The 26,432-nt window shown below is 31.1% G+C and overlaps 2 protein-coding genes across 2 annotated transcripts in view; one reads left to right on the forward strand and one right to left on the reverse strand.

Moving 5' to 3' along the window:
• On the reverse strand, window positions 1-23,985 carry LOC119674634 (rho GTPase-activating protein 190). Its single transcript, XM_038085786.1, has 9 exons — window positions 23,902-23,985; window positions 23,077-23,232; window positions 21,884-23,016; window positions 21,536-21,829; window positions 21,110-21,486; window positions 20,001-20,583; window positions 19,753-19,931; window positions 19,458-19,700; window positions 1-315 (listed from the first exon to the last, which is right to left on the reverse strand). The coding sequence occupies exons 1-9, from the start codon at window positions 23,908-23,910 to the stop codon at window positions 296-298; spliced, it is 2,994 nt and encodes a 997-aa protein (XP_037941714.1). The 5' UTR covers window positions 23,911-23,985; the 3' UTR covers window positions 1-295.
• Window positions 1-26,432, forward strand: part of LOC119665492 (rho GTPase-activating protein 190-like) — a 103,431-nt gene that overhangs the window by 56,420 nt on the left and 20,579 nt on the right. The gene's annotated exons all lie outside the window — the stretch shown is intronic.

The raw sequence follows: 26,432 nt of genomic DNA on the forward strand, positions 1-26,432 counted from the left end.
TCATGAAATGTACTGAATATTTCTTTGGCAAATCTTGTAGACTTGCTCAATAACCTTATGTCCTGTTTTAAAGCTTAATTTGTGATTAGGTATAACGTGTCTGCAGGTATTATATGTATCATTGTTTAAGAAGCTTTGGAATCACTTTTATTTGAGCCAATTTCCTTTCCTTTTTTTAATAGCCAAGGGAGAAGAAACTGTTGTAGATCAACGTCATAAACGATATTACTAGGTCTTGCAATTGCTGTATCATTGGGCTGGTATTTTAAACGGTGAGTCATTTTGGATTTATGATTTAAGGTTTTTCGCTGCCATCTACAAGGAATTATCAGTATTAGTATGTTTTTTTATTTTACTTTAAAAACAAATGTATTTCGGGCTTTAGACTAATATTGCAAGTTGTTGTGTGTAGCGCAACATTCAATTCAAATGTAAGCAAACAATAAATTATTTTATTTTATTTTTGAAAGTGCTTATGCACAAATTATTTTTGTACTAACCTATTTATAACTAATGTAATATGTAATGCGATCGCACACGGAAGAACCACCATAATGCAAGTAGAATGTTTGGTCATAGCAAGTATGCATTTGCTATTTGACACTTTTCTTTTCTGTACTACTATTCTGCACACGCCGATATGACACACTTGAATGTGTCATAATATTTTCTAAAATATTATCTTGTGACAAAAGACACAAGGTCTTACACTAAAGCAATAAAAAGTTAGACTCGAAAGAGCAAATGAGTTGTTTCGCTTGCACGAACTTAGTGAATTTCCAAACACTGTGTTCTCTAATAAAAAAAATTTCCTCATTGAGCAGTTCATAAACTCTCAAAATAATCGTGCTTTCTAAATGCACTGCCGAAAATTTGAGATTACGAATTGCTACCCATAGTATTTCCATCTCAAGTAATGATATGGGCACCTGTGACCGTCGATGGATGCTAATAAGTCAATGCGACTTATTATCTGGAAAATGTATTGGAAGCCTGGGGCACGCAAATATTTCGTTCGTGGACCATGGCACCGTTTCAAAAAACCATGAAACGTTAAAAAAAATTATGTTTCACACTTCATTTCGTCCATACAATGGCTTTCGAATTTTCCAGATGCAAATCCGATTGATCATTTGATCTGGGCCATTTTGGAGAGCAAGGTGAGGAATCAAAACTATGCCAGTATGGCTGATCTGAAGAAAGCCATTGTTCAGAAATGGGTCAAATTCTGGAAGATAACATTCGTGACTTTGGAGAAATTAAAACCCTGGCAAAAAATCGTGACAGTTGGAAAAAGTTCGTTATGGCCCAATGTTACCCTGGGAACGTACTGGATTGATTCATTGATTGCTCCTTCCAAGTCCGCTTTTGGTCTAATAGCATGTCCAAGTATTTGGCTATCTTGCAGATTGGTATATCAATGCTAACAATTTTAAGTTTGTGTTCTTCAAATTTCTTGTGATCACAGGATCTTCTTCCACAGTGATCTTCTTAGAGTCTATATTCATTGCAATTTTACTAGCTTTTTACGAAATTCAAATTGATGATTTGGCAATAGGTTGTTTTTTTTTTTGTATTATTGGTTCCAGTCGGGAGAAAAGAAGATTTTCAAATAGTTTGGGTAAGATGGGTAATAAGCTGATCGGTCTGTAAGAGTTGACAATTGAAGCATTTTTGTTTGGTTTAGGTATTGCTACAACCTTCGCTACTTTCCAAATAGAAGGAAAAATCTTATTGCTGAACATACAGTTAAAGATGTTTCTAATGTAAATGATAACTATTACAGGCAATTCCAGATGGAATTTCCAAGTTATCTCATCATAGTCCGGTGATTTTTTTGGGTTAATGTTAACGGCGATGATGGTTTTCAATTCAGCAATTGTTATCTTCTTAAGTTTAACATACTTCTGAGTCAGGTTCTTGGGTAGTGCATGGTTTATATCATTTTTAGGGTTTGTAAATGTGATCTTAAAATACTCTACATATTTAATAAATACTCAAATATTTAATATAAGTATTTTAAAATATTTATCAAACAAAATCCACCACCGCAAGAAATGGAAATCAATACAAAACAGCGAAAACAAGAATTGTCAAAATATTCGCAGTACGAGAAATGCTATAACTGCACAAGAAAGATAAGAAGCTTAAACACGGCACACAAAGTGATAGAAAATGTAACAATGACAATTAGAAAATACGCTATACAAAAGCTCAGGCGTATGGATATTTAAGACGGCGCATTTTCCATTTACAAATTTGCTCTCCTACAAAATACAAATACAAATACAAAATATGAATGCAAAATACAAAAACAAAAAACTAAACTAAATCTTTACCTGCACTAACCCTTTAAAACATTTTCTATGGAATTACAAACACAACTACATTGTATGAAAATTGCATTTTATATTTTCATTTTAAAAATATCGCACAGAATTTGCGCGATACTCTTGATTTTTATATTATATAACGCAAGTATACCAGTTATTTGTGAGTTTTAAAAGAAGAAGCAAATTTTAAGAGTTATTTCTGCGCGAAAAAATAAAAGGCATATAATAACAATTATTTTTGATGAATAAGATGATTTTTATTTTTTTTATGATAACTGTTACGGTCCCTGTTTACAACAAAGGATTTAAAATTATTACATACATATTTGAAGGAATAAAAAATTCGCATAGAAGTGAATGCATGCGTAATGTTTCGACGCATTGTTGGGAAAGATTAGACTTTCTGGATCGCGGCATTGTTAATAATAATAATAAGAAATAACAGGGTATTAGCTCCCATTTGAGCAGAGCACCGCGACCATGATTGATCTTTTGTGCTACAACAGACCCTAACTGAACAAAAGACATTCCGCCTTTCGAATGAAGGCCAGAATGTCGGTTGTTGAGGACCTCCTAATGTCGGGCAGTCACATAGAATGTGGCTGGTTGTCTCATCTGCCTCCAAGCAGAGTCTACAATCTATCTCTTCGGATAGGCCCATTTTGTTGAGGTGGTAACGTAGCCCATTGTGACCCGTTAGATATCCCACTAGCAACCTCAACTCTGTTCTGCTAAAGGAGGATATCTTATTATAACTATAGGGGAGAACCAGCTCTTTAGCCTGACGGTTACCTCGACTGTCGCGCCAGTAGCGACTTCTCTCGGTTGAGATCCAGTTATTGATTAGAGACCTAGTTGTAGACCAACTTAATCCACAAAAAGGTTCTGGGCCACAGATTAGAGTGGCGGATCCTGACCGTGCAAGACTATCGGCAGACTCATTACCATCAATTCCTGTGTAACCAGACACCCAGCACAGTGTCACTTTATTATTGCTTGCCAGCTGCTGCAGTGTGTCATAGCAATCTGCTAGAAGTTTTGAGTAAAACTTCCAGGAGCATAACGCTTTGCTGCTTGACTATCTGAATAAATACAGATTCGGGGGCCTTTCAACCCCTTATTAATGTTGATACCAGCGCAGACCACGATGGCGTGAACCTCAGCTTGGAAGACAGTGGGCCATATACCCAGCGCGAGCGAGATTCTGGTGTTTGGACCAAATATTCCAGCACCAACTCCTTCTTTAGTTTTCGAACCATCAGTATACCACGATATCACTTTTGGTTCGAGTCCAGGAGTGCCATTTACCCAGTCCAATCGATCGGGTATGAGGACTTCGGTTAATAATAATACACACACTTTAAAATATATTAACAACACTCGCACAAAACAAACAAATCAACCGATAAAATGTATATGTTTTTTTGCGATAATCGAAACAGCTATCTGGCCATCCGAAAAGTCAATAAATTAAAAAATAAAGTTTTCCTTTTTTTAGTATTTTAAATAATTTCCTTATTTCTCTATGAAACAAAAAAAAAATTAGACTTTCGATACTCACAGCTCATATATTGATGACAGTATTTATTTATTATTTATAGCAGCTTTTTGAAATTCGGTTAATCTATCTCTTTCCTCTCTCATCTATAAATAACCGGTTTTTAAGTTCATGTTCATGTTACGTTCATGATAGTTCTTGTCATTTGTTCTCTATATTCGAGTATCGAATTGAATCAAGTATCGAAATTATTCGAGCTCAACAAAACTTGAGCTGTCGATTGCGAAAGATAGCGGAGTTTCAAACCTAATATATTTATTAATTAATTTTCTTTAAAATTTTTTCCAATATTTTAATGTATTCTGTTATTCGGAGCGAAGACGAATCCAACGAATCAAAGATAATTAAAATCGGTCCAGCCGTTCTTGAGTTATAAGTGGTCTAACTAATACGACTTTCTTTTATGTATATAGATTATATTATGTAGGTTTTCTTTTTTTACAATTTATTTCATAAAGTAGTTTCATTTATTATCGCGATTTAGCAATACAGAAATTCGCACAATAATGCGGTTCAATAATCTATACGTTCGCGCAAAGTATTTACAATTATTTGCGTGGCCTTTTTTCGTCTTTACATTGTCGGAGCCTTCTGCTCCGTTTCTTTCTTTTGCGCGTTGCCAAACTCGGCGAGGGTTGCCCTGCGCCCCAAAACAGATAAAACCTTAAAACTAATATTACTTATCCTACATATGTTATATTATATTAGATGTAGTAAAAAGAAATCCATTATTTTTTCTAATAGATGGATTTAGTTATCTATATCCCAAGTTGTATAAGTCCAATCGGATTGCTCTAGATGGCGTTAGAAAGATGCGATTTCGTACTAAATAAACTTTTGATAGTTTGGAAATTGATTGACTCAGTTTTATTTAAGCGTTTTGTAGTGTCAAAGATGGATACTAGCAAAGATAAAATTAGACATATTTTCTTTGATAAAGGCGAAAACGCAAGCCAGGCGGCTGATGATGTGAATAGTGTTTATGGTTCTGATACTGTAATAGCCAATTATGTACAATTTTGGTTTCATCGATTCCATTCCGATAATTTCGAGGTCAAAGATGCATCACGCACTGGAAAGCTAATTGTCGAGTCCGACCATCATGTAAGTCATTGTCACTGTTTTAATTACCCAAGAACTAAAGATTGCACAAAAAACCGTGACCGTTTGAAACTATTTGAATAAGGCTGAATACAAAAAGAAGCTCGATGTATAGGTATAAGTGCCATACGAGTTAATGTTAAAAAACCTAATGGACCGAATTTCCATCTGCAAATCACTGCTGAATCGCAACAACATCGATCCATTTCTGAAGCGGTTAGGGTTTAGTGATGATAAGTGGATGATTTACGACAACGAAAACGGTAGTGGTCGAATCGTGGTGTACCGACTGAAACGGTAGCTAAGCCAAAATAATCGGCCAGAGAGGGTGTGCTGCGTGTTTGGTGGAATTAACAGGAAATCATCTAATATGAGCAGATCATATACAGCGAAACTCATGAGAGGATTGTGACAATCGATTGTGTAAATTTTTCTCAATAGGGACGAGGACTTCTATGAGAGAAACATAATGAAATTACAGTCAAAATGGCAACAAGTTATCGAACAATACGGCGCATATTTAATTTAACTCCGGTTATTCTAACTTTGGTAAATAAGCATTCAAATCCATGCAGAAATAGTGGATTTCTTTTTACCACACCTATTATATAAAATAAGATGTCAGGTCAAAACAAATGTAAACAACTGTAACAAAATTGACAAATACAAAGTAGAGAAAACGAAATGGATGACTACATTGGCACAATACATTCTATCTAGTACGGATTCGATAATCCCTAGTAAAAATGACATCGGATAATCTCCATATATAGAAAAAGTAAAAAAATACTTTGAATATAATCGAAGACAAATCTTATAAACCAATCTTAATTATTGGTTTCAAAATAAAATTACAAAATTATATACAAAAATTTATGTGTCTTAACAGTTTTTTCTGCTTTATAATTTACAGAAACCATCTGTAAAATTTTTTTATTACGTTGACAAAATTTTTTTTATTTTTTTGACGTAAATTTTTTTATTTTATTGACGTAAATTTTTTTTATTATTAACAAAATTTTTTTTTATTTTTTTATGTATTTGTTATTTATCAAATGTCATTGAGTGAAAAATTTAGTACGATTTATTTTAATTCATAAGAATTGTAAAAGAACAAATACATTATCGGCAACCGTTTTTCATCGCTAAGTACAACAATTTTGTCTAGATGTATTTATATATGTTTCATGATTTTAAAAAGGGTGGGAAAATAATAAAATAACTTTATCCCATTTTTAACAGTAAGTATAAAAATTGTATGTGTATATTATACTGAACAATGCCAGCAAGACGCAAGGAGTCCCATTTGGGTTGTCGTAAAAATAATGCAACAAACATATGATATAGTAGATTAGTAAGAACAGACGAACTAATGCAACAATATAGTGAAAAAGCGCGTTAGTACATGTCGCAAATGTGGGAATTTTAAACACAAGTGGAACGAGCTGAAAGAAATCAACAACGACAATTAGAACAGACACTAAGCATTTATTTTCATTTCGTTCCTTCGTCTTACATTTGAGTAAGAGCCAAATATTGAATATTCTGGATATCTAAAGTGTTGATTGGTTTTATGGACAAAAAATGAACCTTAGTTTAATGCCCTCAAATTCAAACACGAGTCAGCCGGGATTTGTTGCGCATCAGAAAAACTGCAACTATCAGAAATTAAGAAACCACCAGAGCCATTCAACGGCTTTCTCATTGGTACGCAAGAAAAATCAAACCTGTTTCTAAAATCCATTCGCGTGCTTCCAAATGACTTCGTTCGGAGCAACGACAAAAATTCGCAATACTGCGGCAAATGGTCAATAATTCAATTCAACATTTATATTGAAAGGCCAAGTGCATCACAAAGTAGGTTCATTGCTGCCTAAATCGATATCTATACAGAAACTGTATATCGATAGATACAGTTTGTGATGCTAACGAAGCTGAAAATTATTCAGCAGAGTTTTTTAACTCACTGAATTTGCCAGGCATGCCACCACACATTCAGCGACTGTAAGTTGGAGTTGATGAAAAATATTATCGAAGCCACTATTTGGAATGGCAAGTTCTCAGACGAAAATGTTTTACTGTCCCGAATTCCAATGATTCCCACAGATTGGCATTCGCAATGACACACTACAATTCGTTATCATTTTTTTAAAAAGAAATAATCACTAAAAATAATTTACACGACAAAAGAACGTTTGCCGGATTATGTAGTAACTTATAAATTTACAAATAAAATTTTACAAATAAAATGTATAAAACTAAAATAAACTAAGTTAAAATTTTCATTAGGCTACTCTGGTCTTATTACTAGGATGCAAATAAAATTCAATTTATTTCATTTTTTCACCCGACGTTTCGTTGGTTATTTTCCAACATCTTCAGGGGTATCTAAAATATTTTTTATTTAATAATTATGATGTTTTTTAATTTTTATAACACAATTTGAAAATAAATATATAATTTGTGATATTGTATGAACATGCACATAAATAGAGAACATGTACACAAAATAATTAACAACAACAATAATAACAAAACAATCAATAGTAATAATTGTCAATTCAAGATTTTAGAATTATTAAATAATAATAATTACCAATAGTTAGAGTTAAAATTTAGTAAATCACTTTTTGTTAATAGTTACATTTGTAAATAAAAAATTAAAAATTAGTGATGTAAATATTAAATGTTTTATAAAATTATGATCAACTGCTTCATGTTACCGCCACTTTCGATTTGTATTTTGCGATCAATATTAACTGCAAATCGGTATATTTAATCCATTGTGGTTTGACATGTGCTGTATATGACGATGTTATTAGCGCACCTTCCGAAACTTTTTGGTAGTAGGCATTTGCGTTACCCATAATGCTGAAAACATCAACTGAGAGCAATCATGGGCCATCATAGTGACCAAAATGATTACAACCGATTTAAAGAATTTGAATTTCTAGACTCTTCTCTAATCTGTCTTTAAAGTAAACTGCATCAATTTGTTTATTTGCGAAATGCTCTACTGGTATACTCATTTAATTTTCTTTAGCATCAACCGCATCATTGTGCGAATTTCTGTATTGCTAAATCGCGATAATAAATGAAACTACTTTATAATGTAAGATACGGGGAATATAAGGTCTAAATACATTGCCGCTCTAATATAAACAAATCGAAATTGGCGGTAACTTGAAGCAGTTGATCATAATTTTATAAAACATTTAATATTTACATCTCTAATTTTTAATTTTTTATTTACAAATGTAACTATTAACAAAAAGTGATTTACTAAATTTTAACTCTAACTATTGGTAATTATTATTATTTAATAATTCTAAAATCTTGAATTGACAATTATTACTATTGATTGTTTTGTTATTATTGTTGTTGTTAATTATTTTGTGTACATGTTCTCTATTTATGTGCATGTTCATACAATATCACAAATTATATATTTATTTTCAAATTGTGTTATAAAAATTAAAAAACATCATAATTATTAAATAAAAAATATTTTAGATACCCCTGAAGATGTTGGAAAATAACCAACGAAACGTCGGGTGAAAAAATGAAATAAATTGAATTTTATTTGCATCCTAGTAATAAGACCAGAGTAGCCTAATGAAAATTTTAACTTAAACAATAAAACGTACTGGTCAAAAACTTCATTATTAATAAAATAAACTAACTTTTTAATAAATTAATTTGCAATTAAAAATTGAAACTAAAACAAGTTAACTCTAGAGTATTACAAAATTTACAAACTAAAATTTATTAAAATTCGTTAGGGGCTAAATTAAGAGTTACAACGCAAAAAAATAATATAATTGTGATGCATTAAATAAATTTTGACGAACTAACTTCTATTGAGCCGACACTAAAGAAACTGATACTGGAATGATTTTTTTTTGATGCTTCGTGTTGTGCTGAAAAAACTTATTTATTAGCAATAATTTTCACAAAGATTCGCTTGCAAAATGAAATTACACTTGCACTAGTTTTAGCAGAAATTGCAGATACCCTAACTCTTTTTTACACAGTAGATGCGTTCCTTAAAAAAGCATGTAAAAAAATTGTGTAAAAAAATACATGCAAGAAATAATAAATTTAGGGATACGTTACACAACTCTAAAAAATCGTGTAAGACGCAAACACTCCAAATATTTTTTCCATACAATCATGTAAAAAAATTATAATTAAATCCATATTAATTTTTTTAAAAAAAATTCATTTTTATTACAAAAGTAATATATTTTACTTCAAACTTTAATGTCAAATTGGCAATTACTAATCGCCACTAATTGCACGTTTATTACGAACAGGCTTAAAAATGCTATCATCAGTATTAACAGTAACTATTTGTTTTTTAGGTTATAGAGATGATTAACGCGTGAAGTAAAACACAACTTTTGATATCAACTTAAATTTACTTTTATTGTTACTATTTACACAATATTTCACAATGTTCACGAATGAATAAATTTAGAGAGAGAGACTACACCACTGCTTCGCACGCCTTAAGTGCAATTTTCAAGCTATATCTTCAAGTTAAAATTGCGTTTGCAGTTTGAATGACTCGTGCGCCACATCACACCCTCTCCTGTGATTGAGCGAAGCAATGTCACGATATAATTAATGATCCTATGCCACTGATTAAACATTCTTAGCAAATCAAACTGGCAACCGAATTCACTTGCCGCTAGACTATGTTTGAGTTTTATTTGCAGAATACTTCTAATTATTTTTGTCTGCTTTTCGATTTACAAAAGACTGTTGTGCTGTCTGCTGTTGATCTGTTTTTTGCTCGTCACCACAGAGATAGACAACTTTGACCCGATCTATACTTATACGTAATGATTTATTTCTTCGCAGAATGCGTAGATAAACATGAGTACATTTTTAAAGATTCGGTTGTACAAATGTTTTTAATATAAAGTGATTTGCCGTCGGTACTCCATTGCATCTCGTAGTGATTGTACAAATTCTGAATTGGGCATATCTTTACTGGAATTTTCAAAAAACTTGGTAATCTAAGTGTTGTACCATAAACCATTTCTGTATGATTCGTCTTGATGTCGTTTTTCAGTGCGAGTAGTACCACTGGTAGTTCATCAGTGCACCTTTGCTTGGATCTGCATTTTAAAGCTAGTTTAAGTGTGCGGTGAAAATGTTTTACAATTCCGTTTATAGGTGATATGGACTTGCCCTAAGGTGTTTTGTACCAATTAACCTCATGAGTTCATTGAATACTTTTGACTCGAATTGTCGGCCTTGGTCAGTTATTATTGCAGAAGGCACGCCAAAATGTAAAATCCAGCCTTCCAGTAATGTTGCCGCCACTGTGCTTGCATTAATATTGACAATAGAAATAGCAACTGGCCATCTGATAAAGCGATGGCCACCGTTAAGCAGTAGTTGAACCCATTTGACTATTCCAATGGCCCTATGATACCGACATGTAGTGAGGAAAATCGTTGCTCTGGTAGCTTGAAACTACAAAGTATTGTTTGATTATATCTGAATACCCTAGTGCGTTGGCATGGGTGACAAAATAAAACGAAAATGGTTTTGTCTTTTTTCATGCCTGGCCAAACGAAACTTTTACGAATTTGTTTGTCGATGCCCTTGAGGAACCCACGGACGCGTTCGTTGAGTTGACATATTGCATGCTATTGAATTCGTAGAATTTGGCATGCAGATTCACTTGAGTTCCAGCGATGCCTCATTTTTAGTTAACAGTTGTTTAATTCGACGTTTTTCTGGCTCTCAGCTAACTTATTGAAATTGATCTGTTCGCAAACATTTATTTCTTCAATACGTGAAAGTAAATCTGGTACGTTGATATTTTTTCCAGCGATGTGATGTATGTCTATCGTAAACTGTCATATGAAATCCTTAACTGCCTTAACTGCCTTGATGATGCCTTTTTAGGTTTCTGTCGCAAAAATGACAGGCTTGTGGTCCGTCAAAACTGTGCATTTTCTACCTTCGATCATGTGCACAAAGTGTTTTATGGCTTGGTAAATAGGAAACAATTTTCTGTCATATGTGCTTTATCGTTTTTATATCTCGGTTAGACGCTTTGAATAAAAACCGAAAGGTTCGATCTGTCTATTTCGTATGTGGTGCTGCACCTACTGCTGAGTTACTTGCATCGACGTGGAGTATTAGTTTATCATCTGCAGTATTGTCTCTACTCCGTCCTTTGGTGGACGTATGCGTTGTTGGTTGATGGTATGACCGAGAAATGTTACTTCTTATTGGCCAAAAACGCATTTTGAAACGTTCAGCTTAAGTCCGTACTGCTGAAGTCGCTCGACTACTTCGCACGTGTTAGTAATTTTCTGATTTATTTGTTGAAGAGATACAGATGTTACATCAATGTAATAAATCACAAAGTACTTGGTTCATGAGACATTGAAAGCAGCAATGCAGTGTTCAAAGGTCATGACATTAAATTCGAATAAGCCAAACAAAGTAGTGATAGCTGTTTTTTTCCTATCCGCAATCGATATATTATAATATGCCCTTTCTAAGTCCAGTGTACCGATTGGATACCGATCGGGTTTTGTCTGCGCATTAAAACGTTGATAGTCACACGTTGATAGACAGCGTTTTGCTATATGGAGCTTCTATGGATTAAGTAGTCTTAGACATGAATAAACCGGCAGACCTGTTGTAACAATATGATGCTGAATAGCGGTTTGATTTCCCCTAATTTTATTGTAGGATGTTGGAAACACCAGTTCTTTGAATTCTTTAAGCAGCTTTATGAACTTATGATCAGTATTTACTGCAAAAATTGGTTCGTGTTACTGGTCTGTAATTGTGCAAGGCATTCTCCATCTAGTTGTGTTGTCGATGAGGCATATACATTTGACGTCTATTATGAGACGATAGTTTTCGAGGAAGTCTGCACCCAGTATTGGTTTTTCGATTTCAATTAATTTTCGACAATTAAAATAAATAAACAGAATACAAATGTTGAAAATTACATTACAAAATCTTTGGCCACACTTTGACTGGTTGCAATATGTACATTCCTCGTCGATTTTTATTAGTTTAACAAATCATATTGATTCCAAGGTTTTCCCACAAGTTTGGATAAGCAATCGGACTATATCGGCTATTAAAAACATTAATGTCTATGAATTGAATTTAAAGATATGAACTGAAATTGCTTACGGATTTTTACCGTACAAATCAGTGGTTATCATTTTACAAAATAGTATCCATCCGCCTTGAGGTGAAAAAACTAATAAACTATGACTTCGAAGTCACAGTTCTACTTCAATTTTAAAAGAAATATACAAAGAAGAAGCAATTTTAATACCAAGCATGTTAGTACAGTTTCGGGTTCGGTTTGCAATAACAATAAACAAATAAACTTTACGTGTTTGCGGCATTTCCTTGAAATTCCATACTTCATGTGTATGTTGTGTATTCCCGAATCGGGAAGCTATCAGCTTTATTTGCTTAAGCGCTAGACAACGAAACAAAAAGTTGTATTTTTTTGAAAATAAAAGTTGAAAAGGTATGCAATTCAAAAATAGTTCTGTTAACAGAAAAATAATAAAATATAATTTCTACCTTACGTTGGGTATAGTAATACAAAGGATTTTGTGAATGATTAGAAAGCAACACCTTCTCTAAAGATACTATATATATCTAACGACTTAATAAAATAGTTAGATGCTAATAATGTACCAAAAAAATATAACGCATTGTACTGAAGATAATGCTCCTAATATGATGGGCAAGAAAAATTTTTGGTTAAAGCTGAAATTCTTGTGTTGAATAGTGGTATTTACATTGAAAACATAGTAGCTAAAAACATTTCGTCTATTTTAAATGAAATACTAATAACCTATTAAAGTTGGTGTCAAATATGATGGTCTCTTGACACTAATTTGTAAAAAATACAATATAGACCATAGACAATATCGAATAGGAATTGTTTGTACATATTTATAGAACTATTTGATACTTTTAGATTTTTAAGCGGCAACGTAAAACTGGTTTCGAAAAAAAGATCATAATATTTTCTCTCTTCAAACGGCAATTCAACTGCATCTACGTCTAAAAAGCAACACTGCTTATGGACCATTTATTGATTTCAAACGGGTATTTGATTCTATTGACTAGATACTGCTCTGGGAAAAACTTCATTTACAAGGTATAAGATCGCGCTTAATTAAAATTCTCGTGTATTTACGACAAGGCGGTCTTCGTGATCAAACTTCAGCAAAAAGATTCCGACCCTATTTCTGTTACCGAAGGTGTTCTTTAAGGGGAAATTCTCAGCCCTCTCCTTTTCATATTATTTATCGCTGATCTTGAGAAAGATATAAGGAATGCAAATCTTGAAGGGGACAATATTGACGATTTACATGATATTTTGATGCTACTTTTTGCAGAAGATGACATTGTCCTAGCCAGTTCCCTGCTTATTTTACGAAAAAATTGATTGGTACTTGAAAGTTACTGCAAAAAAAACAAGCTTGTTGTAAACACAGAAATTGTCTACTTTTGAAGACGAGGAAGACCAACAGCAGAAAATTTATTTTACAAACGTCAAAAATTTTCTGTCGTGAAGTCCTACACAATCTTAGGAGTAAATTTCTCAAGCTCCACATTAGGCAAATGTGCAAATGTAAATTTTATAATTATGTTAGTATAACACATTCCAGCTAAACAACGCTCAGCAAACACTTATTAAACGCATTCTTAATATGCTATAATAACTTAATATAACAAACAAGAAATATAATTGAAACATTAATCATGAAATAAAAATATTTGTTTCAAGGTCTTGATACTGTTTTAATAATATAAAATTCAATATAAAACATTGAATTAAAAACTTACTAAGCACTAGTAAAAACTCTAAATTAATATTTACCCTATTTATTACAAAATTAAGTTAGCCTAACATAACTGATATCTTATAGAGTTGAAAATTTCAAAAATTTAAGTAATACTTCAATTGTTAAGCTTAAGTAAAAAATACTGTTGTGAATTTAACAACTACCATAAGTAAACTTAGAAATTGTATATGACAGTAGGAAAATAAATTGTATTAATTTATTATTTTTAGAGAAAGTTGTGTGTTGGAGTTTGATAAAACTTAGAGAAATAAGTTATTCACAACAAGAGTCAACTATTTAATTGTTTATCGGTATCCAGCGAGCGTGAACGGCTACATTAAATTTCGAAACGTTCGGAACAATACCATTGCAAATATGGTTATCAAGTTAGGCTGTGATTCGGTTCAGCAAACTCAAATTAACAAACTTTTTCAAATAAGTGTCAAAAAGGATCTCAATAGTAACATTTCAAATGTCAATTCACGTTAAGGGTAGCAAACTTCAAATTACGCTAATTTTGAAGCAAAATGCTACTAACAGAAAAAACAATCTCTGAATATTGTTCAGAAAGTTGTTAAATTGAATAACATTCCTATATATTTGTATTCATTATTATAGATCACAGTCTGTGCAAATATTAAGAAAAATTAACTTTTCACGTCTTTTATCACATAACTTTTCTATCGATTCATAACATAAAATAGTTTTATTGACCTTGATTGTCAAAAAACAAATTATGCGCCGGGTTATATATATTATATCTGACAAAGTTCTTACTTTGATAGTTCCTAAATAAAAAAAGCACCAATACCTTTATAAACCTAAAAATTCAAGTGTCAGCTTTTCATATGGAACCACTTGTTTTCTGTAAGAAGTAGCAACCCAAGATCGGTACAATTAGAATACAAAATTCTCACACTTGTTTTTTTTTTACGAGATTTAGTATCAAAATCATCGATTTTTTTGTACAGATGTGTACACAAACTAAATGCTACGGTTATCTGAAGGCATATCGTATTTATATAATCTTTTTATGGCGCTTTTCTTTTAAGATATAAGTGCTATTTCATTTACTTCTACTGGGCATAATGATTTGCTTCTAAGTCATTGTCAGATTCTTTACAGTATTTTACTTCTATTTTTTTGTGGATAGATATATAAGTCTTTCTGTTGAATGCAAATAATACATTTTGATAAATTGAAAGTATTGTCTTCCGTTTCAAAAATTCCCAGAAACTCCCTCCATTACACATTTTGGATTTTTGGAAATTAATTTCTAAATGGAAAATCTGAATAATAGGAGATTGGTAAGTCTGCCTTTATCTCGGTAGGAGAATTCGTTGTTCTTCGGATACGACTAAAAAACCTATTTCTTTAAAAAAAGTCTTTTACATTTATGATATATATATATTAAAGACAGAAGACAATGGATTTTTAGTGAGTGCTCTTATAGTCTTTTACTTGTAATAATTTCTATTGAAATTTCCATAATTTAATCATATAATTTTTCATGATATCATAGAATGTTTAGCAGTTTATTATTATTATTGTTTTTAACTGTTAACATAACAGAACTTATGCACAAAACATTTCCCTAGTGTGATTTCCACGTCATAATTTTTAATTAATGTTTATTTTATATTACTGTAACTAGTGGCAATTATCATTGCGTTAAACATGGTTTGTTGGACGCTATTCATGATAGAATTTATTTATTTTTGAATTCCTCAAAGAAATCCATATATATATATTTATACATGTGTGTATATATTATGTTATCTACAGTGACGAACAAAATTATTGGCACAGCAAGCAAATTGAACTTTAGCACTATATTTATCCTATTAATGATGCGATTTTTAATAAACAAAAAATTTTTTTAGATAAATGCTTAATTTGCTTTTAAATTTATTTTATTTCATTTTATTTTTTCTTATATTTATGGTAATTTTTTAAAACTAAAAAACCAAAAAAAGACCTAAATTTGGCTGAACAAAATTATTGGCACAGCTAACGTAAAAATTAAAAAACAAATTAAAAAAAAATATTTTCGATAACAATTAATATTTAATGGCCAAGCTCTTCTATTTAATAATAGCTACTATTTGTTTTGGAATGGAAAAAATCAATTTTTGTGTGGTTTTTGGTACAAAATTTTGCCACTCTTCAGCAGTGCCACCTTCAGTTCTGCCATTGTTATTATAATGGGTTTCTTTGGATGTCTATCTAATTCTATATTTGTACAACCAAGGCAAATCTTATACGGAGATTGGAGAAATGATGAATAGAAGCTGCTATACCTTTCGGAGCATGGTGCAGCTTTTCAAGGGGGTGATATTGTTGCAAAGTGCAAAGCACACAGACCGATCTAAAGCCATGAGCGTCCGTGAACGCAACATAATAATACAAAAAGTGAAGGTCAACCCAAAAATATCTGCAACCCAAAAATATTGGCAAGGAAATTCATCCCATAATGGTCAGGAAGACACTGCAAGGGACTAGTTAATACTATTGTGTCGCTAGACGAAAACAGTTTATTTTGCGAGACCAGCAGAAGCATTTCGCCTATGAAAGTGATTACTTAAGAAAGCCAATCGACTTTTGAAACAATATACTCTGCTTGGATAAAAAAAGATGTAAGATCTTTCGATCTAATGGCCCCCAAACGGCTTGAACAAAAGCAAACACCGAACTGTAAAAAGAAAATCTTGCTATGTCTGTAAAACATGGTGGTGAAAGAGTGTTTGTATGGGGCTGCATGTCCACTGCACGGGTCAGCGAATTGGAATTCATTGACGGCATTATAGAAAATAATTATTTAGACATTCTCCAGAGAAACGTCAAAAAAAAAGAGCCGAAAACTTGAGTTTACCTGTCACATTTAGCTTCCAACATGATGACGCGCGTATGTGGCTCGCTCATCATGTAAAACACATATTGCCGCATCCATCTCAATCTCAACCCCATTGAACATTTGTGGGAAGAATTGGATAGACGTCCCATTATAAGCCCATTATAACAACAATGGCAGAACTGAAGGTGGCACTGCTGAAGAGTGGCAAAATTTCGGACCAAAAACCACACAAAAATTGATTTTTTTGATTCCAAAGCAAATAGTAGCTGTTATTAAATAATAGAGCTTGGCCACTAAATATTAATTATTAAAAATTTTTTTTTAATTTTTGCGTTAGCTGTGCTAATAATTTTGTTCAGCCAAATTTAGTTATTTTTTTTGTTTTTTTAATTTTAAAAAATTAAATATAAGAGAAAATAAAATGAATTTAAAAGCAAATTAAGCATTTTATCTAAAAAAAATTTTTGTTTATTAAAAATCACATCATTAACAGGATAAAAATAGTGGAAAAGTTCAATTTGCTTGCTGTGCCAATAATTTTGTTCGTCACTGTATATATATACACTGTATTTATCCCATACGTAAACAAGTGACTAAAGAGTCGGTTTATATAGCAGCTATTTCTTAATCAGAGCTCTGTTATTCAGTCTCCGTAACCATACTAAATCAATTTTTGTGTTATATATACACATAGAAGAAAAAGTCACGAAATTTTCTTAAATTACGCATAACTTTTTTAATTTTTACTCAATTTGATTTTTTAGCTAAAGAAACAACAATAAAGCTCCAATATAAAAAATAATAACAGTAATAACAGTTATTCTTTAAAAAGAAATTAAACACAATTATATGCAAAAGTAGCAATTTTTGAAGCAGAAAAAGTTTTCGGATATTTCTTAATTTTTACATTTACCGCTAATTTAAATTCGCTTGCAAGCATAAACGTGTCATTAAATGATATTTAATTAATACTTCCTAAAGAGTCTAAAAATTATCATTAAATAATATTTTTTTATATAAGGAATAAATTTTTACAATATAAAATAAAAGACGTGAAATTAGTTTTAGTGAGCAACAAATAACTGGTAAATTTTAGAAAGATGACGTAAGCCAAAGAAAAATTGCTGAAGACTTACGTTTCTAACCTCACACTGGCCGCCCCCCACAAATTTGTCAAATAGAGAAAAACGTAGCATACTCAACCAGGTGAAAGTAAATCCAAGAATAACAGTCTTCAAACTAGCTGAACATATTACCGAAATACTTGAAAACAAAATATGTCCTGATACTGAGCGGAAAATTTTGAAGAAATGCATGTATTATACCCTGATTGCAGGAAAGAAGCCATACATATCCAGATATAGTAGAATAAAATGATAAAGCTTTGCAAGAAAGCATATAAATAAACCTATAAAGTTCTGAAAATGAGTTATTTTCTCCGATGAGAGTTAATTTTAAATATTTGGAATCAAAGTAGAAAAATTGTGTGGAGAAAATCATATACGGCCTATGATAAATAAAACTTAATTTCAACGGTGAAACATGGTGGTGGAGGCGTAATGGGTTGGGGGTGTATAACAAGTAATGTGCCAGTAAACTTGAATTTATAAAGGATACAATGGATAAATATGGGTATCTAAATATTCTAAAAACAAATTTGAAAGCAAATGACAGAATGTTAGAGCTTGAGGCAACATTTTTGTTTCAGCAGGGCAATGACTCTAAGCATACAGCAGTCATAGTACGGATTTGGATGCTGTACTATGCTCTCAGGCAACTTCAAACACTACCAGAATCACCAAACTCCTATACCAGTTAGATACTGTGGGTATACAGTTAGAACATATGTGGGTTTATTTGGAAAATAAGATTCGCCAGCATATGTTTTCCGGCAAGGATATAGTAAGAAACGTCATCATAGAAGAATGGGTAGAAATAAACGCACAGGATACTGCAAAGCTAGTTGAGTCCATGCAACGACGATTAACAGAGGTTATTAAATGCAGTGGTTATCCCACAGGCTATTAAATTTAAGATTTTTGTGAATTTTATTGCTTTAATGTAAATATTAAGAAATATCCGTAGACTTTTTCTGCTTCAAAAATTGCTACTTTTGCAAATAATTGGGTTTAATTTTTTTTTAAAGAATAACTGTTAATTTTTTATATTGGAACTTTATTGTTGTTTCTTTAGCTAAAATAAATCAAAAAACGAAAATCAAATTGAGTAAAAATTAAAAAAGTTATGCGTAATTTAAGAAAAATTTTGTGAATATCCGCAGACTTTTTCTGCTATGTGTATATATTATTTTTTTAATAATTAGAAATTAATTTAAAAGGGTTTAATTAAATAAACCATTAATATAAATAAATTAATTATATTCCTTTTCTAATTATTGTCAATAATAATAAAAAAAAATGAAAATTAAAAAAGATTAGAGGCATAAGTCAATTTTTTTGACTAGTAACGTACATTTTGCAGTCATTTGTCAGAACAAATGATAAGTCAAAATGATTCATGAAGAGCAAATGATGGAGTTCTTTAACACACATGTAGCTACTGTATTTATATAAATGGATAACAGTAACAGTCGTTAATTACTGTAAGTTTAATCATGCGTTAGATACTAAACACACTTCTACATTATTTCCAATCATTACTTTTGCGAACTCATAGTTGTTGTGTATTGTACAGTAAATATATATATATATGATTATATGAAAAGTAAAATGAAATTTTCTTATACGTACCATTTAATGAATTTAAAGAACGTGTTGGAAGCATTTCATAATTTTCACTGCCTGAACCATCTGTTCCCATCGTGCTGGATAACATGTAACTTTCAAGGCGTGGAGGAGGCCTTGGTAATTGATGAATAGAATTTTCTAACGTTCCTTCGCCAGAATCTATAGTAATTGACTCTTCTATATGTAAATTTTCAGTTTCATATTTATTATCCCATGCAATCTTAAGAAATGGGCTATAAAAAGCGACTGAAAAATATATCATTAGTAACAATTTAGAATACTTTAGAAAAAAACTTACATTTTACAAACTGATCTGCAGAAAAAGTCATAAAGCTTCCTTTTAATTTATCTGCAAGAGAATTACCTTCCGTAATAAGAAATTGACAAAGGTCACTATTAAAGAAAGCATTTGCACCTCCTAGTTCAGTTATTGCGATTATTTGCACAGGTATGTTAGAATTTTGTGAAGCTAAAATACTGCGAAAAATATGTTTTATTTTTTTTGTGGACAAACAATTTGAAAACATATTGGAGTGAAAAACTTACTTAAGATACGCTAATGATGATCGACGTTTAGCCGAGTAAAAATATATAAATCCATGTATTAATTCATCACGATATTGATTGATGCCGTGATATGAAGTAATAATTAGTTCAACCCGTTTTTTTGAATCGCCAATAAACATATCAATTATAATTAAATGTTCTGCAGTTTTAGTTATCGTAGATTCATCAATTAATGGACTTAAAATATTTTCCATATTATATTCATCACCACAAAATAAGCAGACAATAATACGTAAATCAACTTGATTAGATGGATATGTTTCATATGTTTTTATTTCAGTTAGTTTTAAAGAAAATATCACGATATTTAGAATATCATAAACATATTTTTGGTGGTTTTGATTGTGGTCAATAAAATCACAATGTAACAATTCAGAAAGTCTTACACCCTCATTCCGTAAATACTCCATTTCATTTTCCTTTAAATCTTGTGGTTGGTAGACCAAAACAATTGGTAAGTTTTCAAATTTATCTTCTAATTCTAGATTACATAATAAAGTCCGTTCTAAATTATCTTTCAAGGTTTCAAAAGATTGTTGATTGGAGTACACGCAAATTAATCCTAAAATGAAAGTGTTATATATATTTTGTCACACTTTAAATAAACCCAAATAAATGTAATATAACGATAAGCATAATTAAAGAAATTATAATTTGCATTATCGATATTTAAAAAACTATTACACGAATTGTTTACTAATTTTTATTTAGTATTTGCTTAATTTTAGCTATATTTTCCCGAAAAATATACACACATATTTAAAATTAGACGCTTATCTTCTGTTGTTGTTTTGTACGGGCCGGTGCATAATATAATCAAGCAATATAAACCATTTGTTAAACTTATGAATTTTCGATTAGTCAATTAGTTAGAAACCGAAGTTTAGTTAAACTTATAAAATGACAAACAAGGCACAAGTAGCACCAAATTGATGTAAATTGATTTTAAGCGTACATAGGCAAATTTTGATAAGCTTATTTACAATAGTGTATAAATCATCACATAAATTTAAATTTATTTAATACAAATTTGTTAAATTAAAGTTTGAATTTATGAAAAACAATATTTGTAACATAATGAATCATACCACTTGATGTCACATCGATTGCCTTAAAAGCTTCCATGTCTCCATTGGCAATGCGGTAGTTTAAAAAATATGTTTGGTTTTCGAAAACATATTCTCCTTTTAATCCCGTACACATGCGAATGTCATTTAGTAAATCACTTGCTAAATGTTCTGAACCAACTATTAATAAGTTAAGCGTCTTGTCTACATTTTGAGATTTCCAATTATCAGACGATTTTTTCTTTAGAGATGATTTATTTGATAATACTTCCCCAATCAAATTATCTATACAGTTATTAAAGAATGGACAATGTTCACGTATTGGACAATGTATAAAACCCAAATGTTGAAATAATATAAGCCTTCTCTCCTGATCCAAACGATCCAAAATCTTGTATCTAAATGAATAATATGAAATCGAAATTATGATAAATTGCAATGAATTACCTTGAGTCATCTTGTATAACATCAGTAATGTGACGTATATCATCTTGGGTTATAATATCAATATTTTTATATTGTAGAAATAATTGTGCATTTTCTAAAAGCAATTCAATAAAATTTTCTTTACATTTTTCTAAAATTTCTTCTTGATGTATGTCATAAATTTGTTGACAATCATGTTCTGATAGAGCTTCAAAACATTCACGGCCCATAAATAACACGCGCACTTCTGACAATTTTTTCCCTGGTGTAACGAATCCAGATTCTTCAAGTAGCAATTTGAATTGATGCTTCCAGCTTTTTTAAAAAATAAAATTATTTAAGAAATGAAATAAAATGCTAACAACTTACCCAACTTTCTTCTTGTCCTGTTGTACAGAATTTACGTAATTTCTAAAAGCTGTTTCTGCCTCCGTCGTTTCTAATACATCGAATGGAATGCGAACGTCAGTGACTGCTTCGTCCATATCAAGTAAATCTGTCCAAGAAACTTGTGGGCAATCAAAGAAATACTGGTTAAACTCTAGTTGATTACGCAAAAAATTTCTTGCATTATCCCATATATCGCCATCGTGTGTACTTAGTACATTTATATCTGGCAACAAATATTCCAGAGCAGAAGAAAATTTTTCAATATACTGTTGTAATTTTTTATTTAAATAATCGTCACGTAACTTTTTTATGTGACGTCGAAATATTTTTTGTCCTGCATCGTTACCAAAAATATTTATGAAATCGGTCCATTCTTTATGTTGGGAAAGTATTTTCGAACCTTGTATCCAAAGTATACGATAGTCTGTGATTTGATTCCGTATTAATTTAGTAACGGCTTCTGAACGTGTATCCAAAAGTTCTTTTCTATATCTAGAAGCCTCTTGATAAGAAGGAATTTTTATTCTGTTTTTTATTTTATCGACCAGTTGTGCTAGTAAAATAAAAGCCACATCCACATTTACTGATTCATGAGCTGATGTTTCAACAAGCTGTACCTGACCTTTACATTCTTTTCGTTGACATATTTTTTCTGCTTCGCGTACATATAATTCATTTGCATCATCATTTTTAGTTGTTACTAATACCATAGGTTTTTTATTCTTTAAAATAATACTGATGACATTTTGAACAAATTCAAGTTGTTTTTCTATGGATCTATTTGGCACTGAACTAACGTCGAATACGAGGATATAACCATCTATACTAAGCCTTCCTTCAGGCATTACTTTTTCTTCATACTCTTTTTCTATCCCTAGTTGGTTTTTACATATATACATAAGCTTTTCAGCAGAAAAAACTCTAGTAGCCGTACATCTTTTTATATAAGATTCCATTTTTCCAACTTTAAATGGTTGAAATGTTGAATCATCCATGAATTCCGTTTGTTCTACTATGTTAAATGTGTACTCTGCTCCATCATCTGTAATTTTATGAACTTCTCCCCAATAAAGAAAATGATCATTATTAACAATTCTTCCACTAAAATCACTCTAAAAACAAAAAAAAATATTTTAAAGAATAAATTTATTAAAATTAAAATATTCACGAACTTGACTCAACACTGATATATGGTCAATGAAGTAATCATCAGCTAAAGGTCTTAAGAACCTATTGCAGAGACATGATTTTCCGACACCAACTTGACCTCTATCTTTTTCGGTCCCAGAAAGGCCAATAACAGAAACGTTTATCTGCTTCATATTAACCTGTAACATAGTATAAAAATATAATATGTACCAAATACAATAACACAATATAATATATTACTTAATATACCGTAATTTTAATCTAATATAAAAATTTAGTTGATCCAAAAAATACAAATCTCATATATATACAAAACTTTTCTTATGAAAAACAATTTACTTGATCTAAAAAATGTTCAGATCATGAAAATCATTCTTATATAGAAAGAAAGTTGACTTATTCTCTTATACAGATGTTTTAAAAACCAAAATTAGATCTTTTACAATATCAAACTTGAGCTTTTTGAATACATAACGTCAACAATAGAATTTTCTACCTGTCTTAAACACAAATCAAAATTTAACAAAATATAAAAAATTGTTCCTGCGCAGTCTGTCAGATTTTCCGTTTTTCTCTTCCGTCTGAATTGAAAATAATTGTTCGTACATCATTCAGAATAGCAAGTATATCTTTAATGATGACAGAGAAACAATGATAAAACTACCATAGTTTTTAATGTTTATTGTTATATGTATATTGAACAATACATGTTCCACGTTAACTTTTCTATCCGCACAAAAGTACCGCTCACCATACAACAAACATACGAACAAGGAATTATATATTTTCTTCGGAAAATGATGGTTTCAAACCATATCAGTCTCTAAACAAACAAAAATCACACCTACCAGACTCATTTTTTGGTGTTGCCATCAACACCAATCCTTAAATCAGACACATACACACGAACGTTGCTACAGTAATACTCCGTTTACATTGTAAGATTAAAAGAACGAGATTAAATTAAACTATATTTTTAATTTACACCGTTTACATTACACATTCGAGATTAATTCTGACGTTTCTCTAGTTATGTTTTGTTTCGTGTGTTTGATAAATTTCTATAAATAAATAATTTAATTACAATAGTACAAAAAAATTGTTATATATATTTAATATATAATTTCATAGCAATAATATAATATTTTATATAACATAATATATATAAAGATATAGTTTTTAACAAAACTTTAGTTATAATTATGTATGTTATCGCACGCTCTCACTTTGTAGGGTTAAGTATAAAATAGAAAGTTATTTTGTAAGAGAAAATATAGAGAATAAGTTAGAATTTAAATTATGATCTGAGCAAGCTTTGAGTGAAAAGCTTTATTTGTAAGCTCAGATTATTTGAATATAAAAGTAGGAGCATTGCTCACTTAGATTAGATTTATGTACGGTTAGAATATGGTTAAATGTAATTACTATTCATTAAATAAAATATTTTTTAAAATTTAACCGGACTTATAATCTCATTAATTGGCGCCCGAGCAGGGACATTGAAAAAAAAGTGTTATACGGAAAGTGATCGGAAGTGATTTGAATAAAACATTTGGTGAACTATAAAAGTGTATTACAAAGTTGGTGAAAATTTAAAAGTAACCAAGAAGTATTTTATCACAAAAAGCCAAATTCAATAATAAAGAATCGTAGGGTCACCAACACTAATTTCAAAACATTAAGATAATTTAATAAGAAAGTGACTTTCTATAATCAGTCGCTTCGAATAAATTATTTATCTGCTGCCAACTGGAGCTGAGGAAAAGGATTCCTGGACAGCATAGAACCCAACCATCAACAGTCAAGTATCCTCATCATCAGGAGAAACGTGAGTTAGGTTTAACAAAAAAAATAATTTTTGTATGAATAAAATCAAATTAAATTATTGTTATTATTTTTGAATTGCCATCGTGAAGAAAAAACGAACATAAAATTATATTAAAAAAATCTTATTAAGAATATTAAATATTATATAATTGAATTTAAAATTAAAAAACGAACATAAAATTATATTAAAAATTTTTACTAAAAATATTATATATTATATTATTGAATTATATTAAAAAAATAAAAAATTTTTTTTGAAAATATTTTTTTTTCAAATATATTGAAATTAAAACTATATTGAAATTATATTGTTAGTCACCCTTAAATCTGGAAGAACTAACAGGGAAATTTTCAAACATGACTACAAACGAGAACACTACTTTCACCTCAGACTCAGTAACGCGTCTTATAGCTGCTAATACAGCGTCTTTAAAATTAGAAATTGACGGTCTCAAGAGACAAATACAGACATTAGTCGATGTCAGTACCGTACCGGAATTTAAAACTAAAACAATAGACGAGACTATACGCTGTGACGAAACTTTAGATGTAATCAAAAGTCTCCCTCAATTTAACGGTAAAGACGGCTCTTACGTGAGCTGGCGCGAAGCCGCAAAGAATTCTCTTAGCCTATACACCCGCGGTAGTAGAAAATACTTCGCTGCTTTAACCATTCTTCGAAATAAAATAACTGATGAAGCTAAAGACGTATTGACCAACCACGGTACGGTTTTGAATTTTGATGCAATAATCAGTAGATTGGACTTCGCTTACGCGGATAAGCGACCAATACATATAATCGAACAAGAAATAAGTGTCCTAAGACGAGGCTCAATGACAATTTTGGACTACTGTAACGAAGTAAACAAAAAACTAACAATGCTAATAAACAAAACTATAATGACATACGGTAATAGTAACACTCTAACCGCAAAATTAAATAAAAAGCATCGGGAGAACGCTACACGAATATTTATAACTGGAATAAATCCTCCCTTATCTAACGTCTTATTTTCATTGTCTCCAGAAGACCTTCCTAATGCTTTAGCAAAAGCCCAAGAGTTAGAATCAAACCAACTACGTACTAACTTCGCAATTATCTTTAGTAAAAATGCGAACTCAACCCAAGTAAATAGACATCAAAATAATCTACGTTATCGACAACGCCCTCAAATCCCAACTAATAACAATAAAAGTTATTTCCCGAAACCAGAACCAATGGAAGTAGATCCATCGATGAAAAATAATCAGGGACCAAGACCACAGTGTCAACAACCAATACCACGGTATCAACAACCGAGATATCAAAGCAATTTCTATAACCCGAATTCTATACGTACCCCATTTAACCAAAACTCATGGAAGCCAACTTTTAATCATCGCCAGGGATTCCCCAACTTCGTTCCCAATCCACAACCTAATCAAATGAGTCAGCCACAGAAACGCCCATTAGAGAGTGTACAGCAAAGTGCACAACCTGTAGTAAAAAATCAACGTATAAATAACATTCAGGAGAGTGCTTTTTTAGGCCAAGGCCCGGCCTCCCCTACAT

Source organism: Teleopsis dalmanni, chromosome 1 (assembly GCF_002237135.1).
Source record: "Teleopsis dalmanni isolate 2A chromosome 1, ASM223713v2, whole genome shotgun sequence".
Taxonomy (NCBI): domain Eukaryota; kingdom Metazoa; phylum Arthropoda; class Insecta; order Diptera; family Diopsidae; genus Teleopsis; species Teleopsis dalmanni.

Coding starts and splice junctions, on each gene's coding strand:
- LOC119674634 (XM_038085786.1), bottom strand. Junction 19,701..19,752: donor TGCAGATCAGTTTGTAAAAT/GTAAGTTTTTTT, acceptor TATATTTTTCAG/TCGCTTTTTATAGCCCATTT. Junction 316..19,457: donor TTCTTTAAATTCATTAAATG/GTACGTATAAGA, acceptor AATTCCTTGTAG/ATGGCAGCGAAAAACCTTAA.